A 19,792-nucleotide genomic window follows, 5' to 3' on the forward strand; every position below is an offset into this window, starting at 1 on the left:
TTAATAATAATTTTGGGTAAATTTTTTCTATTTCTAGCTCATATCAATACCATTACGCACGCCATAATTTTGTCGATCTTGAAGCATAGTAATTACATAAATATGTAATTTCACAATTTAAATTGATGAGTAATTTAATAATATTGATGCTTATTTTGTTATAGTTTATTATATAATTAGTTATTTTATGTAACAATATAATATAAATTATTTATAAATTTATAATTACATAGCTAAACATTTTAAATGGCTCTGTTAATTTCTATCAAATTAACTGTAGTCCACATTTAATTTGCTTTTTATTTCTTATAATTCTAAGAATTAGAAAACGATAAAGAGTATGTAAGCTATAAGTTGTAATTAAAGTCAATTTAATAAGTTGTAATTAAAGTCAATTTACGTTGATAGAAATGGACATCAGTTATTTCTCAATGTTGAACCAGTAATCTTCAACTGGGCAAAACGTAAGGACAAAAATGTTAATGTCGTTATTTTGAGGAACGCCTGTTTTCCGAACTAAAAAATGATGTTGCGGCGATGTATTTTGCAATATATAAAAGTCTCTTCGTTATTTCGCGTGCGTTCGTCAATCGCTCGCTTCTTCATCTGTAGATCTGGGCGCGATTTGAAACGTGGCGCTCTACCTCATTCCTCGGCAAACTTCGGGCGATTTCGCGCTACGTCGTTTGGCCTCCCGTCGTTCCGGCGTAGTCTGGCGTCGCGCGGAGTCGGCGGAGCGTCTTTTAAATAGAATTTCAGTTAAAATCAGTTAGAATTGGACCGGACTTACAGTTTCGTAGTCGTTCGTTGTCGTGTACGTCGTGTTCGTCCCGTTTTCGAGTGCTCGTCATTGCTTCCAGCGCAAGTTTCTTCCGCTACGTAGTTCAAGTAATAAGACAATCGATTGATTAAAATGGCGTGCCAAAAAAGGATCATCAAGTTCCTGCACTACACATTTATTTTCGTTTTCGTGGTAAGTGCATGTGCCACCGGCATCGGTGGGCCAGAAAACCTATGAAAGTTGGTAAAATTAAAGAAAAATACTTCAATTACGATAAAACTTGGTACTTAGAGATTTTTGAGGTCGCTGAATTTGAGTTCGAATTCAGAATTAAAAAATTAAAAACCGTAGATTTAAAATGGTGGAAAAATTGTTAAAAATGCTCGGATTGTGATATGCAAAATGCAAACAAAAAAATGAATGAATTTTTAGAATATAACAACTGCAATTACAACAATCTATGAAAAGTGTAGTTTTTAAAATATATTTTGTGGATGTTGCAATGCAATTTGACTTTTTTAACATGAAAATTCTCGCCATTTATTATTCGGAATGTTTGATTAAAGTAAGTCTCCTCGCTTCTCACGGGGGTACTTTTTTACTGTGAGGGTGCGGTCCCATCGAGCGGATTATGCGGGAGCGGAATGAGCGGATCACCAATCACAGGACCGTTTTGACGGAATCTTTAAAAGAGTTCTATCAGAATGATCCCGCGATTGGTGATCCGCTCGTTCCGCTTCCGCATAATCCGCTTCATGGGATCGCACCCTGACTCGCCATCTCTCACGAATTTTTTGGTCTGTTCTTTTTCGCTGCACTGCTACATTGGTGCAATAAGTTAGAGTAAGAAAAAATATTTTTGTGTTACTCTAACCTGTTGCACCAGTGCAACAGTGCAGCGAAAAAGAACAAGCCATTTAAGTTTATAAAACAATGAAACGTAACCATTTAAATCTTTTAAAGAGAGTCTTTTTTTCCCATTAGATTTTTCATGTTCTGCTAAAAATTGTGTTTTCTCGTCGTCATCACGTAATCAAAAATACGTACTAATAATTCAAACGTTTCAGAAAGACCTGGCAAAATTTTTATTTTTTTTATTGTTGCTGTGTTGCTTCGACATCAGAAATATACAACAAATCTCTCACATCCTGCAAAAGTGATAACTCTTTGCTTTTCTTAATGTTAAAAATAAGGAAAAATGTATATGCGTGATACATTATCTTAACTTTTACGAAAAATTCGCGCTAAATATAAGAAATGACGATAGAATATCCTTACGACGATATCAGTGTCAATGTCACGACTCGGTTTGCGTCACCGTCATTGCGTCGCCACCGCCACCCACACAACCCCTATTTCAGGGCGGCAGCCCAGCGGCCGTCTTCACCACCACCACCGATATCTCAGGTGCGTCAGGTGGGGATTTCCACACCGGGTACATAAGCTGCCTGTTGACCGGAACAGGTAACCAGTCTGAACCAGTCCATGTCCAGACTCCGGTCTAGACGTCTAGACACTCCGGCTCCTGTTCTCTCTTGAGGCTGACGAGGAAGAGTTAGCGTCCTCTTCTCCCGCTGACATATTCGATGTCTTTCTCATGGAATCGAAGGCGTACTTTCATTCCTCCGGGAATTCTCGGCATCCTTTTCTTCTGGAGACAAGAGTGTTTCTCTCTCCGTCGAGCATCCTCGGCTTCTTGGAGGAGAGGGTGTATCGTTCCTCCGTCTAGCGTGCTCGACATTCTTACACCGAGGGGGTGTCGTCGGAGGTTCTCGATGAAGGCTACCGGGGGACAGGACATACCTCGTCTCCATCGGATATACCCGATTCAGATCTGCTTGTACGGACGGGGATGGTTGTTAGGACGGACGTTCTCCCTCTCACGACCGTGACGCGTCGATCGCGATTCTTACCCGTTCGTTTGTTATGGTTTAATTCTCCGTCGAGGAATTTCCGTACCGTTTTACACCTGTCTAGATTCCGTCCTTCCTGACTGATTATAATCGAAAATAATTATTTTTGTTTACAACAAAACTCCGGCTTACCGGCGCGTTTTGTTCTTTTAAGCTTACGCGAGCGGTATCGATTTACACTGACAGAAAAAAATGCTTAACTCAAATAAATATTTATTCGAATAGTACCGAATAGTAACATATTTTATAGAAAATCAATAATATTTATTTAAAACAAGTAATATTTTCTATAATTTAGAAAATATTTCTTATTTGAAATAAATATTATTGATTTTCTATAAAATATGCTATTGGTACTATTTGAATGAATATTTATTTAAATTAAGCATTCTTTTCTGTCTGTTTTTAATTAATAGCGAGCGAGATTATTATATGAAAATATCCCGAGTAGCGTTGCACTTAGGATCGTTTATGTCGTTACTTTTTTTAGCTTTTTTTAAAAACTGGCATTTAAATGCAATATTTTATTCAAGAATATCCGTACACATTCGTTCATTTCAAATAAATATTCAGTGCGTACAGTATTTAATAGATTAGTTTTATATCATGTTTATCGCTCTCGATTGAGTTCGCAAACAAAGTTCGTAGTATTCAATTGCAGTGAAATATTATATAACCAGTTCTTTTTGAAACGCGATTATATTTTTCCAAGAAAAGATCAAAAGTTACAGATCTGTCACAACAGAATTCAAGGCCAAAGTATCACGATTAACTCATTCGCATGCTGGTTCTTTAATTCTCACCAAAGTGTCACTTTTCGCCAATTAAACCATTACGCATATTAGATGTTTAACAGAAAACGCAATTTTTATCTGGAAAAAAATGGTTTTGTGATAAAATATCTAAGTTTACCCGAATACAGATCTGAAAACAATTTTGTTAGATTATAAAAATAATTACGTATACAGAAAAATAGTAGTCTCAAATCTACTAATTATCTAATTAATATATATAATAAAGAAAAATCTAAAATTTTTTAAATAGAATTTATTAATCTTTAACAGAGACAGAACTTGTTTACATGGAAAATTTTATTTTTATTATTTAATAATAATTTTTATTGAGTTGAGAGATAAAAATATTAAATAAAAAAATGACATCTTTAAACAATGTTTTAAAATCTTTTAGTACTATTATTAAAAGAACGGTCTCATGTATATTGGTACCCTTTAGATGACTACTATATTATTGAAATAAAAATATAATTTTTTTTAAATTAAAGATTGTTAAACTTTTTAATAAAGATTTAATATTCTTTTAGCAGCATATGCACAGACATATGTCGTACATGTGTGCATTAAGGTTACAGTCGGTAATCCATCTTCTATGGTAAAAAATTGGGACAGCCAATTCATCCTGTACATAATAAACAATGATTGTTAAATTGATGTTAATTATTTTCTGTGTAAGATGCAAGCTGCGATTGCTACAATAAAATTTATCAAAATTATTTACAGCATTGTTTATCATGCTTGAACATCCTCTTGATAATCATTTTGATGATCTACAAAATTACATTCAAATCTATATTTTGCTACATTTTTAAACACTTTAGCGAAAATTGCGTGATCAAAAAATTCCACGTGGAACTCAGTTTTTCTTGAAATTTTTGCTAATCATTACTTGCTTTTGCGGAAGATGTTTGTGCCGGCGAAGCGTCGCGCGTCGCCGTCGTCCCAGTAGTAATTTCGAGAAGAAAGTCGAAGTTTCAAGGATGTTATTATGGATGCTATGATGTCATCTCGGTGAAAACACGTGCGCAGGATTGTCATTCACACTGGCATAACATAATTCGACACTATCTGAGAGCCCGAAAGCGAACAACAATATGCAAACAATTGGCAATCGATCATCAGGTGATTATCATTGTTGTTTTATTTAATCATTCGCTTATTTTTTTGTTAAGATTCTTTTTATTAAAAACAGTTTTCCTTTTGCTGCTTTTCCATTCCTCTGCTCTATCGCTCGCTATTCACAAGATACACAGCAGAATGTCTTACGACAAAGTCGTTCTGAAACTAGGGTTGAAATTATTTATTACAGGTCAAATCGATTTAAACGAACGGATACGGACTGTCTGGTTTCCGAATGTTGTTTACATAGTACAAATGCATTAGTCCAGTTGCGGCAATCTCAAAAATCGACTGTAACACGTGTCGTAGCGACATATAGTACGTTCGGCAAAGTAAAACTGAGACATCGGAGTGCTCTCTTACCTCACTCTATCTTTGTTTAATTTTAGTAAATAACAAAGACAGAATGTGTTAGCAGAGCTTTCAGACGCCTCAGATTTGCTTTGCCGAACGTACCCATAATATATACATATAAATAACGCGCGTCTGCTATATTTCAAGACTATTTCCAGATGCCTGGGACCGGATCGTGTGACGTACGTTATACATGGTTGCATACCGATGGTTGCACACATGCCGCATTTCTGATCTATTTTTATCCTCGAAATATATTAGACAAAAATTGTTGCATATAATTATTTGACGGTTTGTAACAATTTGTAATCGGACAATTGTTTGTTTAAATGTGGCCAGAATCCAATTCAACTAAACTGAAAATTGTTTTCTCAGATGTACAGAAACATTCTAGCACTGTTGCATGTATATTTTGAAGCAAAGGTACCCAGAGTGACTAAGGCTGACTTAATTTATTTCACTTTTGTATTCTATATCTATACATTTGTATTCTATATCTATACATTTTATATAGAATTTAAAATCTCTATTTCTTTTAACTATTTAATAAAGCCTATTATATACAAACTTTTAAATAGAGAGTTTTTAAACAGTAAAATATATTAAGTGATTTCTTATTCAGTCTAGGTATTTCAGTAATTGCGATTAATCTTTTTTAACATTTCTGTTATATTGCACAATAACATCTGTAATAACTTAAGTCACTAGTGAATTTTGTCGGTGATAATAGAGAGAAGGGGGAGGGGAGGGTTTAATAAAATTTTTCAGACATTGAACATCAGACAGTTTAAATACAGTGAATCTTATGCATAAGAATTTGATATATGCAGGCACCCGCGTTAATCGACTTACATTATTTTACTTAAATTTTTAAACGGATCTAGTAAGACTAGGTTTTTTAATTTAGAACGGGGAGGGTTTAATCCCAAACTCTCCTCCCCTAGAATCCATTAGTGATTTACGTTATTTTTAATGTTTATTTTAACGTAAGGAAATTGCAATGTAATAAGTTTTATTCAGTATAGAAATGTTTACACACGACGGCAACAATATGAAGAGAATAAAATTATATAAAATTATTATAAGGATAAAATAACAATATTAGATATATGTATGATAATGCAAATACAAAATGCTTTGTTGCAGCTATACGGTCTGGCCATCTTTATTACCGCCGTTTCGTCGGAAACAGAAAACGATTATTATTTCAAAAACCTGAATGAAAGTAGGTTTTCGTCCTCGTCAATTACGACGATCGTCTTCAGTATCATCATCCTCGTCGTTGCTTGCATAGGAATCTACGGCGCGTATCGCGAGAGTTATCGTATGCTAATGACGGTAAGTCTTCTATCAAAATTTCATCCCTCGTTATGCAAGTTGAAGGAAAGTTTGACTTTCAATCTTAAATTGTAATCGTGTCTTCTAACTAATGTTTCTTAAATACAATCCTAATAATAAGTCAAGTTTATTATAAGTTCGAAATACCGTTGGAAATTACAATATGTTGCATTTATTAAATCAAGGATAACTAAAAAGTGAAGGTTGAAATTTATTAAATTTATTTCTAGCTTAAATTCCAGTTTTAATTGTGGCGTTTATTTGTTTATTACTTCAAAAGTGTAGCGTCAGATTATTTTCTACTGGATATTTTCTAGACAATTATAATGCACATGTGGTCCATTTGAATACGATTATTACGATTGCACTGATTAAATGGCACGATTATTTGACACGCGGCACCTTTGTCCGCCTGAAAAGGATTAAAAGTCATGGCAATTGATTCGTTTTTTCCGCGTAGTTTGTAGGTTTGCTCATAGCGCTCGTGGTCTTACACATGTTCATCACGATCTGCGTGTTAGTTGCAACGGGATATATTGACAATGTTGATTTAGAACAGGAATACCGAACACACTTTGATCATTACAACGACAGTCAAGAGCAAAAGGATTACGTGAATGCCGTTCAAAAAGGAGTAAGACTTTTAGAATGTATTTAATATACAATTGAAATCTCGTATAGTAAAACGCAGGCACTGGCAAATCATTTGGTCAAACTCAAAATTTTCGCTCTTTTAAAATAATATATTATAATATTTTACCGTACGAGATTTAGAAACTATGTTTTTATATGCAACATATCTGCACTGTCACACGACTCTGGAATGCTACGAATGATTTATATCCGAAATGACTGAATATAAAGTAATTCACAATATACCATCTAAATATCTTTGAGAAGCATTCATAAATTTATAAGTAGATATTTATAAATGGATAATACTCTAATGTGAAATGTTCTTTTACAGTTGCATTGCTGTGGTGTTGATAACTCCAATGATTTCCAAAAGATCCTAGGTATTGCTATTCCAGAAAGTTGCTGCGGTAAAGAGGAAAAGTCCACTTGTAGTGAAGACGAATCTTATAAAAGAGGTTGCGTATTAGCGCTGAAAAAGATCTTGGATGCTGTTTTTACGACGATGGGTGGCATCGCTATCGGTATTGTTGTTATAGAGGTGAGAGAGAGAGAGAGAGAGAGAGAGAGAGAGAGAGAGAGAGAGAGAGAGAGAGAGAGAGAGAGAGAGAGAAACTCCAAAATTAATAAAAAAGTTAAATGAAATTGTAAAATTGTCGCATCTGCTTAGTAATAAAATAATTGAACATTTATTGTAGCTTAAAAAAAGTTTTATTCCCCATTCTGATATTGATTATTTAATTCATGCAAAATAAACATGTGGAATATTTCTGTGTGAAAAAATTTCATTCAAATGCTAATTTAAAGTTAATATAGTTTCTGTTATTACGCTTTTGATAGCTTAAAATAACTTCAAAACAGCATTAGTCTGATTATTTTAATACTTTACAATCTAATATTAATTTAAAAGTAGACGTAAAAAGTAAAAAAACATTTTTAATTATGTTGGTGAATATTTATCACAGTATAAGTCATTTCATTCCAGATCAAAGGTGCCGACACAGAGTGAACTTGCTGTATCTACTTATACTGTGATATTTATCTAGAATAATGTTAATGTAGCAAAAATGAAAGCATTTAAGATTAAATATCCAAGTTTCTAATATTATATCAAAGATATGTTTGATTCTCGAGTTGTTATTTCCGTGTGAAAATCTTGCAGTAATTACATATGTTCTTTTTTAATTTTTTTCAGGTGATTGGCGTCGCCTTTGCATTATGGCTAGCAAATTCCATAAAGAATCCCGAAGGCAGAAATAATAGCGTATAAAAGTGGAGGACTGCGAAGGATGCCGCTTCGCGCGGGAGGCTTTCAATATGCAACAACAATCTTACGATCATCTTACTATCGTCAATGTCTAATTCGCTTATAAGGGAAAGAAGGCAGAGTCTCCTTTTTCATTTTCTTTTCCAGTTTTTTTGTGTTACTAGTTTTTTGCAGTCGTGATTAAAAATAAAAATAATGTTTTTCCGTTGAAAGTTATTTTTCTATTACAAGAATTTAATACAGAGTATGGCGCACGACCCGATAATGAGTGTTACCATAACTATTGCCGGCTCTCAGACTTTCTTTTTCTTTTGTGAAAATAACTTTTCTATATGGTTTTTTATATATATATATATACATATATATACACATACATATATACACATATATATATTTTTAAATGCCGCTTTTATTCATGTTTATACATGTTCTAGATAATAGTTCAAAAATAAAAAAAAGTCTTTGCCAATTGTTTAATACGCACATACAGGATTGTTTCATATGATAGTTAGTCCATAAACAAACACATATCACAAATTGAAGTACCTTCGCGAGAGTGAAGATGCAAAATGGAGAGTGGAAAGCAAATGAGTGATAATATTTTATAAAGTTAATATTATATTATAAAAATATTTTTTCATACAATGAGCCACACAATTGTACCTGCGGAGATGTTGACGCTGTTAAAAAACATGGAATCCTTGTATGTGTCTTTATATAAAAATTTACTTTGTTTGTACAGTACAGTATATATAGAAATTGTTTACAAATATATATACATATAATATTTTATCTTGTAAAATACTTTATTTAAAAAATTCCGCCCTGTTCGCGAGCGACAGCGAACTGATGTGCGTTTATAAAGTCTTTATGTTTTGAATACGATAAAGCGTACAGAAAGGCTAAGCACGGTTTAAGAGAATACATAAACGATAAAAAAGGCGATTTAATTCTTTGTATAATGTACGAAATTACCATTATTGTTGCTGTTGCTGCTGATGCTGCTGCTATCGCTGCTGTTGTTACTGCGAGACAAAATTATATATGTCCAGTATTTATGAAATAAAATTGTATTGTATTCATAAAATAAAAAGATAGAAACAAACGAGAATATTATTTAACATGAATTTTTATTTATACCTTTGCTTATACAGCAAAATCCATAAGAATTTATTTTTGAAAGCACGCGTTTATGTACTTGGTCTATCTTTTTTCCGTTTCAAGGTTGACGCATAGTTGGCGCATTTATTTCATATCATTCTTTTTGTAGAAAAAACAATAAGACGAACAATAGAATAATAAGACAATACCCGGTATAATAGTTTTTTTTTTAGAGGCGCACACACAGACAGACACATTTAACGCCTTTTTTTACCTTTTTTAAAAAAAATAATTTTGTCAAATTAACTTTAGTCTACATCTAATTTGCTTTTTATTTCTTATAGTTATAAGAATTAAAAAACGATAAGAGTAAGTAAAAGCTATAAATTAAAGTCAATTAACGTTGATAGAAATAGGCATCAGTTATTTCTCAATGTTGAACCAGTTAATCATCAATGTTGAACCAGTAATCTTCAACTGAACAAAACGTAAGAGCAAAAATGTTAATGTCGTTATTTTGAAGAACGCGTATTTTTCAAACTGAAAAATGATGTTGCTGCGATGTATTTTGCAATATATAAAAGTCTCTTTGTTATTCCGCGTGCGTTCCCTAATCGCTCGCTTCTCCATCTTTATATCTGGGACTCAATTCTGTACTGCCTACCGATAACTATCGATGTCGTTGAGTGTCTTTGCGCACGTATTTTAATATATGAAAAAATATGCGCAAGCGGTCCAGGGCGCGATTTGAAACGTGGCGCTCTACCTCACTCCTCGGTCAACTTCGGGCGATTTCGCGCTACGTCGTTTGGCCGCCCGCCGTTCTGGCGTAGTCTGACGTCGCGCGGAGCGTCGCTTAAATGGAATTTTAGTTAAAATCAGTTAGAATTGGACATTCGGACTTATAGTTTCGCGGTCGTCCGTTTTCACGTGTACGTCGTGTTCGTCCCGTTCCTGAGTGCTCGTCATTGCTTCCAGCGCAAGTTTCTTCCGCTACGTCAAGTAATAAGACAATTGATTGATTAAAATGGCGTGCCAAATCAGGGTCATCAAGATCCTGCACTACACATTTATTGTCATTTTCGTGGTAAGTGCATGTGCCACCGGCACCGGTGGGCTAGAAAACCTACGAAAGTGGCTAAAATTAAAGAAAAATACTCCAATTACTTAAAACTTGGTACTTAGAGGTTTTTGAAGTCGCTGATTCGAATTCGAATTCAGAATTAAAAAATTAAAAACAGATTTAAAATGGAGAAAAAATTGTTAAAAATGCTCAGATTGTAAACAAAATGCAAACAAAAAAAGTATGAATTTTTTAAATATAACAACTGCAATTACAACAATCTATAAAAATTGTTTTTAAAATATATTTTATGGATGTTGCAATGCAATTTGACTTTTTTAACATGAAAGTTTTCGCCATTTATTATTCGGGATGTTTGATTAAAGTGAGTCTCCTCGCCATCTCTCACAAATTTTTAAGTTCATAAAATAATGAGACGTAATCATTTAATATGTTTAAAGAGAGTTTTTCTTTCGCATTAGATTTTTTATGTTCTCCTAAAAATTGTGTTTTTTTCCTCGCCATCCGGTAATACCACGTTCATCATTAAAAAATTCAAACGTTTCAGAAAGAACTGGCAAATTTATGTTATTAATTTTTCTATTATTGCTGTGTTACTTCGACATCAGAAATATACAACAAATCTCTCACATCCTGAAAAAGTGATAACTCTTTGCTTTTCTTAATGTTAAAAATAAGGAAAAATGTATATACGTAATACATTACCTTAATTTTTACGAAAAATTCGCGCTAAATATAAGAGAGGACGATAGGATGTCCTCACAGCAATAGCAGTGTCAAGGTCACGACTCGGTTCGCGTCACCGCCATTGCGTCGCCACCGCCACCCACACAACCCCTATTTCAGCGCGGCAGCCCAGCAGCCGTTTTCACCACCACCACCACCACCGACATCCTCAGGTGCGTCAGATGGGGATCTCCACACGGGATATGTAAGCCGGCTGTTGACCGGAACAGGTAACCAGTCCATGTCCAGCTCCGGTCTAGACGTCCAGACACTTCGGCTCCTGTTGACGAGGAAGAGTTAGCATCCTCTTCTTCCGCTGACGTATTCGGCGTCTTTTTCACGGAATCAAAGGCGTTTCGCCGGTAATTCTCGGCATCCTTTTCTTCTAGAGGCAAAAGTGTTTCTCTCTCCGTCGAGCGCCCTCGGCTTCTTGTTCTCTTGGAGGAGAGGGGAGTGTACCCTTCCTCCATCTCGCGTGCTCGACATTCTTACGCCGAGAGAGTGTTTTCGATGAAGACTTCGGCCACCGGGGAACGGGGCATATTTCGTCTCCATCGGGTATACTCGATTCAGATCCTGCTTGTACGGACTGGGATGGTTGTTAGGATGGGCGTTCTCCCTTTTACGACCGTGAAGCGTCAATCGCGATTCTTACCCGTTCGTTTGCCACGGTTTAATTCTCCGTCGAGGAAAATATCCTGAGTCGCGTTGCACTCAGGATCGCTTATGTCGTTATTTTTTTTAGTTTTTTTAAAAATTAGCATTTAAATTCAATTATTTTTTTCAAGAATATCCGTACACATTTGTATATTTAAATCTATATTTCGCTACATTTTCAAACACTTTAGCAAAAATTGCGTGATCAAAAAATTTCATGTGAAACTCCGTTTTTCTTGAGATTTTTGCTAATCATTACTTGCTTCTGCGAAAGATGTTTGTGCCGGCGAAGCGTCGCGCGTCGCCATCGAACGGTCGTAATTTCGAGAAGAAAGTCGAAGTTTCAAGGATGTTATTATGGATGCTATGATGTCATCTCGGTAAACACACGTGCGCACTAAGATTGTCATTCATACTGGCATAACATAATTTGATACTATCTCGTGAATGAAAGAAAAACTAGAGCTCTTAACTACTATAGAACGCGATCAGCGAGGAACTGGAAACAGCGAGGCTCGAATATAAAACTCAGAGAGAGTCCGAAAGCGAACAACAATATGCAAACAATTGTCAATTGATCATCAGGTGATTATCATTGTTGTTTTATTTAATTATTTGTTTATTTTTTGTTAAGATTCTTTTTATTAAAACAGTTTTCCTTTTGCTTCTTTTTCATTTCTCTGCTTTATCGCTCACTAATCACACAATACACAGAAGAACGTCTTACGACAGTCGTTCTGAAACTAGGGTTGAAATTATTCATTAAGTACAAATCGATTCGACGAACGCATTCGGACTGTCTGGTTTCCGCAATTTGTTTACGTAGTACAAATGCATTAGTCCAGATGCGGCAATCTCAAAAATCGATTGTAACACGTGTCGTAGCGACATATACTGCGTTCGGCAAAGTAAAACTGAGACGTCGGAGTGCTCTCTTACCTCATTCTATCTTTGTTTAATTTTAGTAAATAACAAAGACAGAATGTGTCAGCAGAGCCTTTAGATGTCTCAGATTTGGCTTGCGCACCTATATCATATACATAGGAATAATGCGCGTCCGCTATATTTTAACGATTATTTCCAAATGTCTGCGACCGGATCTTACGACGTACATTATATATGCCTGTGGTTGTACACATGCCGCATTTCTGATCTATTTTTATTCTCAAAATATATTAAGCAATAATTGTTGAATATAATTATTTGGCGGTTTGTAACAATTTGTAATCGGACAATTGTTTAAATATGGCCAGAATCGGATTGAACTAAATTGAAAATTGTTTCGTCAAATGTACAGAAATATTCTAGCACTGCATATTTTGAAGCAAAGATACCCAGAGTGACTAAGGTTGAGTTAATTTATTTCACTTTTGTAAAGCTCAAAAAAATTTTTTTAATTTTGTAAAATCTATATATTCTACATTTACATTTTATGTAGAATTTAAAATCTCTATTTTTTTTTAACTGTTCAATAAAGCCTGTTATATACAAAGTTTTAAATAGAGTTTTTAAGCAATAAAATATATTAAGTTAAGGGTTTATAATTAAGGGTTTCTTATTCAGTCCAGGTATTTCTAATTACAATTAATCTTTTTTAACTTTCTATTATATCGCGCACAATAACATATGTAATAACTTAAGTCACTAGTGGATTCTGACGTTGATAATAAGGTGAAGGGGGAGGAGACGGTTTAATAAAATTTTTCGGACATTGGACATCAGACAGTTTGATTACAGTAAATCTTATTGATAAGAATTTGATTTATGCAAGCGCCCGCGTTAATCAACCTGCATCATTTTACTTAAATTTTTTAACGGATCCAGTAAGACTAGGTTTTTTAATTTAGAAAGGGGAGGGTTTAATCCCAAACCCTTCCCCTCTACAATCCGCCAGTGACTTACGTTATTTTTAATGTTTATTTTAACGTAAAGAAATTGCAATGTAATAAGCTTTGTTCAGTATAGAAACGTTCACACATGACGGGAACAATATGAAGGGAATAAAATTATATAAAATTATTATAAGGATAAAATAACAATATTAGATATATGTATGATGATGCAAATACAAAATGCCTTGTTGCAGCTATACGGTCTGGCCATCTTTTTTTCTGCCGTTTCGTCGGATACAAATACCAATTATGTCGAAAACCTGGGTGGAAGTACGTCATCCTCGTCAACTATGACGGTCATCGTCAGTATCGTTATCATCGTCGTTGCTTGCCTAGGATTCTACGGCGCGTATCGCGAGAATTATAATATCCTAATGACGGTAAGCCCTATAGTAAAATTTTATCTTTCGTTATGCAAGTCGAAGGAAAGTTTGACTTTCAATCTTGAATTTTATTCGCGTCTTTTAACTAATGTTTCATAAATAAATACCTAATAATAAGTCAAGTTTATTATAAGTTCGAAATACCGTTTGGAAATTACAATATGTTGCATTTATTAAGTAAAGAATAATTAAAAAGTGAGGGTTGGAATTTGTTATATTTATATCTAGCTTAAATTCCAGTTTTATTTGTGGCGTTTATTTGTTTATTGCTTCAAAAATGTCGGGTCAGGTTATTTTCTACTACCTGGATATTTTCTAGACAATTATAATGCACATGTGATCCAGTTAAATACGATTTTTACGATTGCACTGATTAAATGGCACGATTATTTGACACGCGGCAGCTTTGTCCGCCTGAAAAGGGTTAAAAGTCATGGCAATTGATTCGTTTTTTCCGCGTAGTTTGTAGGTTTGCTCATAGCGCTCGTGATCTTACACATGTTCATCACGATCTGCGTGTTTGTTGCATCGGGATACATTGACGATGTCGATTTTAAAACGAAGTACCGAGCACACTTTATTCACTACAACGACAGTCAACAGCAAAGAAATTATGTGAATGTTATTCAAAAAGGGGTAAGACATTTAGAATATATTTAATATACAATTTGAATCTTGTATAGTGAAACAAAGGCATTGGCAAATCATTCAGTTTATTGCAATTTTCGCTCTTTTAAAATAATATATTATAATATTTTACTCTACAAGATTTAGAAACTATGTTTTTATGTGCAAAATACCTGCACTGTTACACGACTCTGGAATGCTACAAATGATTTATATCCGAAATGACTGAATGTAAAGTAATTCACAATATACCATCAAAATATCTTTGAGAGGCATTCAAAAATTTATAAGTAAATATTTATAAATGTTTGGGGGGGGGGGGATACTTTAATGTGAAATGTGCTCTTACAGTTGCAGTGCTGTGGTGTTGATAATTCCGACGATTTCCAAAAGATCCTAGGTATTGATATCCCAGGAAGTTGTTGCGGTAAAGGGTTTGCGACAAAGTTTACTTGCAGTAAAGACGAATCTTATGAAAGAGGTTGCGTATTAGCGCTGAAAAAGATCATACAGACTGTTTTTACGACAATGGGTGGCATTGCTATCGGTATTGTTGTTATAGAGGTAAGAGAGAAAGAGAGAGAGAGAGAAACTACAAACTTAATAAAAAAGTTAAATAAAATTGTGAAATTTTCGCATCTGTATAGCAATAAAATAATTGAACATTTATTCCAGCTCAAAAAAAGTTTTATTCTCAATTCTGATATGGATTATAATTCATACAAAAAAACATGTGGAATATTTCTGTGTGAAAAAATTTCATTCAAATGCTAATTTAAAGTTAACCTAATTTTTTTAATTACATTTTTGATAGCTTAAAATAACTTTAAAACAGGATTAGTCTGGTTATTTTATTACTTTGCAATCTAATATATAAAAGAAGACGTAAAAAAGTAAAAAAAGTTTTTTAATTATGTTGATGAATTTTTATCACAGTATAAGTCGTTTCACTTTAAAGGTGCCGACACAGAGTAAACTTACTGTATCTACTTATACTGTGATATTTATCTAGAATAATGTTAATGTAGCAAAAATATGAAAGCATTTTAAGATTAAATATTTAAGTTTCTAAATATTATATCAAAGATATGTTTGATTCTCGAATTGTTATTTCCGTGTTAAAATCTTGTAGTAATTACATGTGTTCTTTTTTCTTTTTTATTTTTTCAGATGATTGGCGTCGCCTTTGCATTATGGTTGGCGATTTCTATAAAAAATTCCGAACACACAAATGATAGCGTATAAAAGTGGAGAACTGCGCATAGAACGCCGCTTCGCGAGGCAGGCTTTTATATGCAATAACAATCTTACAGTCATCTTACTATAGTCAACGTCTAATTCGCCTATAAGATGTGATAGAACGCTTGCATTTTACAGCAAGATAAATTAATTTTTTCAATTTTTAAGGAAAAAAAGACACAGTCTCTTTTTTCATTTTCTTTTTCAGTTTTTTTGTGTTACTAGTTTTTTTTCAGTCGTGATTAAAGGTAAAAGTAATGTATTTCCGTTAAAAGTTATTTTTCTATTACAAGAATTTAATACAGAGTTTGGTGTACGACTCGGTAATGCGTGTTATCATAACTATTGCCGGGTCTCAGACTTTCTTTTTCATCTGTGATAATGTTTTTATATGATTATATAAATACATATATATATATATATATATATATATATACATATATATTTCTTTTTTAATGCCGCTTTAATTCATGTTTGTACTTGTTCTAGATAATAGTTCAAAAATAAAAAGTCTTCGACAATTGTTTAATACGCATATATAGAATTGTTTCATATGATAGTTAGTCCATGAACAAACATACATCACAAATTAAAGTACCTTTGCGAGGATGGAGATGTAAAATGGAGGGTGAAAAGCAAATGAGTAATAGTATTTTACAAAGTTAATATTATATTTTAAAAACATTTTTTTATATGATGAATTGTTTACACAATTGTACCTGCGGAGACATTGCTGCTGTTATAAAACATGGAATCTTGTATGTGTCTTTACATAAAAATTTACTTTGTAGAGTACAGTATAGAAATTGTTTACAAAATATCTATACATATAATATTTTATCTTGTAAAATAGTTTATCTAAAAAATTCCGCTCTGTTCGCGAGCGAATTGATGTGCGTTTATGAAATATTTCTGCTTTGAATACGATAAAGCGTGCAGAAAGGCTAAGCACGGTTCATGAGAATTCATAAACGATAAAAATAAAAAAATGCAATTTTACCCAGATAGCAAAATGTCTCCAAAATTTCTGCAGAATTGATAAACGCTATTGAGAATATTGGTAAATTATTATAAGTATATCCGCAAAATAAAGAAATTTTAGATCAATTATTATTATTAGATCAATAATTGTTCGAGATATGTCCGCTTATAGAGTCAATAATTATTCATTGATAATTCAGATTTTAAGTTCCATTTATTGATCAATAACTAAGAATTAGTATGGCGTTTTACTTTTCTTAAGGTTTATTTAATTAAAAATTGATGAATTATGTTGTTCTCTACGTCATGGAGTGAACGTGGAATTGCCGTTTCTCCACGATTTGCTATCTGGGTTATTTTTTCTATAATGTACGATATTACCATTATTGTTGCTGTTGCTGCTGCTATCGCTGCTGTTGTTACTGCGAGACAAAATTATATATGTCCAGTATTTATGAAATAAAATTGTATTGTATTCATAAAATAAAAGAGATAGAAACAAACGAGAATATTATTTAACATGAATCTTTGTTCATACCTTTGTTTATCTGCATACGTACGTATGTACATATAAAAAGAAATTCATACATATGAACACATTATTAGCAATGTTATTCTCTATTTTGTTGTTTTATTCTTCCTTATTTCGTCTCTTTCTCTCTCTCGCTCTCTCTCTCTCTCTCTCATAATAATTTTTTATTGCAAAAATATATGTACTATCTAAATAAGATGCTTAATACTACAAAATGCGTGATATTCAAGCAAAATTATCTTTTAAAAAAAAGGTAAAAAAAGGCGCCAAGTATCTGTGTGCGCCTCTAAGAAAAAAACTATTATATTAAATAATTATATTAGAGAAATTATCTTATTATTCTATTGTTCGTCTTATTGTTTTTTCTACAAAAAAGAATGATATGAAGTAAATGCGCCAACTATGCGTCAACATTGAAACGGAAAAAAGATAGACCAAGTACATAAACGCGTGCTTTCAAAAATAAATTTAAGATCAATACAATTAGCTAATTATATTTAAAAAAAGCCATTAAATAATTAAATGATTATAATCAACCAATAGGATTATAGAAAAGCAAAAACTTGGCGTGCCCGGCTTGCATTTTTTCTATATTTTCAAGACTTTATATTATTGATATTAATAAATATATTCACAAGAAAGCGATTAATGTGGCTTGGGTTTTGTTTTATTATCTATCAGTTTTTGCTTGATTATCAGTTATTATTGATAACATTTCCATTTGTTAAATAACTTTTAGATAGACTTTATAAGATTTTTTTAAGTCTTTTTACCAAATATATTTGGCTAATTAATCTCATTGGATTTTTAAATGTGTTTATGGTTTTGATGGGTTATCATTTTTATTATTTTATTTGTACAAATAATTTCAAACATTTTTTAATAGATTGTATAAGATTTTTCTAAGTCTTTTTTCAAATATATTATACTTGTCTAATTGTATTGATCTTGTCCCATTTTCGAATGCGTTTATGTACTTGACATATTTTCTTTGTAAAATTATTGATGGGTTATCATTTTTTCATTATTTTATTTGTACAAATAATTTCTATATTTTTATTGTACCATTAATGGTTTATTGCGATTTAACGATCCGGGCACGCCAAGTTTTTGCTTCACTATAATCCCGTTAGTTGATTTTAATCATTCAATTATTTGAATGTCAAACCCGTTTATTATTAAATATTTTAATAAAAAATTATAATAAATAAATTTTGTATAAATATTATTATAATTAGCGCATTTATTTTATATCATTATTTGCGTAGAGAAGACAATAAGACAATTTACCTAATATAATAGTTTTTTTCTTAGGGGCGCACATACACACACTTGGCGCCTTCTTTTTACCTTTTTTTAAAAAAAGTAATTTTGTTGGGATATCACGCATTTTGTAGTATTAAGCATTTTATTTAAAGTATATATATTTTTGCAATAAAAAATTATTATATATGACTTAAATTGATTTACATTACACAATTCTTTATATTATATTATTTTTTATATTATTTTATTTTATATTAGATTATACTACCGTGTCTCTTGATTTCTGCAATAGGCTGACAATTGCAGAAAGTATCGAATTTTTACAATCCACAAAGTGTTGTAAAAAATAATTTCTGCAATAGGCTGACAATTGCAGAAAATATCGAATTTTTACAATACACAGAGTGTTGCAGAAAATATCGAATTTTTACAATACACAGAGTGTTGTAAAAAATAATTTCTACAATAGGCTGACAATTGCAGAAAATATCGAATTTTTACAATACACAGAGTGTTGCAGAAAATATCGAATTTTTACAATACACAGAGGATTGTAAAAAATAATTTCTGCAATAGGCTGACAATTGCAGAAAATATCGAATTTTTACAATACACAGAGCGTTGTAAAAATTAATTTCTGCAATAGGCTGACAATTGCAGAAAATATTGAATTTTTACAATACACAGAGCGTTGTAAAAATTAATTTCTGCAATAGGCTGACAATTGCAGAAAATATCGAATTTTTACAATACACAGAGTGTTGCAGAAAATATCGAATTTTTACAATACACAGAGTGTTGCAGAAAATATCGAATTTTTACAATACACAGAGTGTTGTAAAAATTAATTTCTGCAATAGGCTGACAATTGCATAAAATATCGAATTTTTACAATACACAGAGTGTTGCAGAAAATATCAAATTTTTACAATACACAGAGGATTATAAAAAATAATTTTTGCATTAGGCTGACAATTGCAGAAAATATCAAATTTTTACAATACACAGAGCGTTGTAAAAATTAATTTCTGCAATAGGCTGACAATTGCAGAAAATATTGAATTTTTACAATACACAGAGCGTTGTAAAAATTAATTTCTGCAAT

General features: G+C 32.5%; 2 protein-coding genes across 2 annotated transcripts; both read left to right on the plus strand.

Moving 5' to 3' along the window:
• The first annotated feature begins 687 nt into the window (after positions 1–687).
• Positions 688–8,991, plus strand: LOC105840298 (CD151 antigen). The gene is made up of 5 exons (XM_036288555.1): positions 688–973; positions 6,108–6,299; positions 6,760–6,933; positions 7,267–7,473; positions 8,128–8,991. Exons 1-5 carry the CDS (start codon positions 914–916, stop codon positions 8,200–8,202), a joined length of 708 nt encoding a protein of 235 aa, XP_036144448.1. The 5' UTR covers positions 688–913; the 3' UTR covers positions 8,203–8,991.
• A 461-nt stretch (positions 8,992–9,452) lies between these two features.
• Positions 9,453–17,392, plus strand: LOC118646188 (CD63 antigen-like). Its single transcript, XM_036288556.1, has 5 exons — positions 9,453–10,387; positions 13,854–14,039; positions 14,505–14,678; positions 15,021–15,233; positions 15,840–17,392. Exons 1-5 carry the CDS (start codon positions 10,328–10,330, stop codon positions 15,912–15,914), a joined length of 708 nt encoding a protein of 235 aa, XP_036144449.1. The 5' UTR covers positions 9,453–10,327; the 3' UTR covers positions 15,915–17,392.
• The last annotated feature ends 2,400 nt before the right edge of the window (positions 17,393–19,792 follow it).

This window comes from Monomorium pharaonis, chromosome 6 (assembly GCF_013373865.1).
Source record: "Monomorium pharaonis isolate MP-MQ-018 chromosome 6, ASM1337386v2, whole genome shotgun sequence".
Lineage (NCBI taxonomy): Eukaryota > Metazoa > Arthropoda > Insecta > Hymenoptera > Formicidae > Monomorium > Monomorium pharaonis.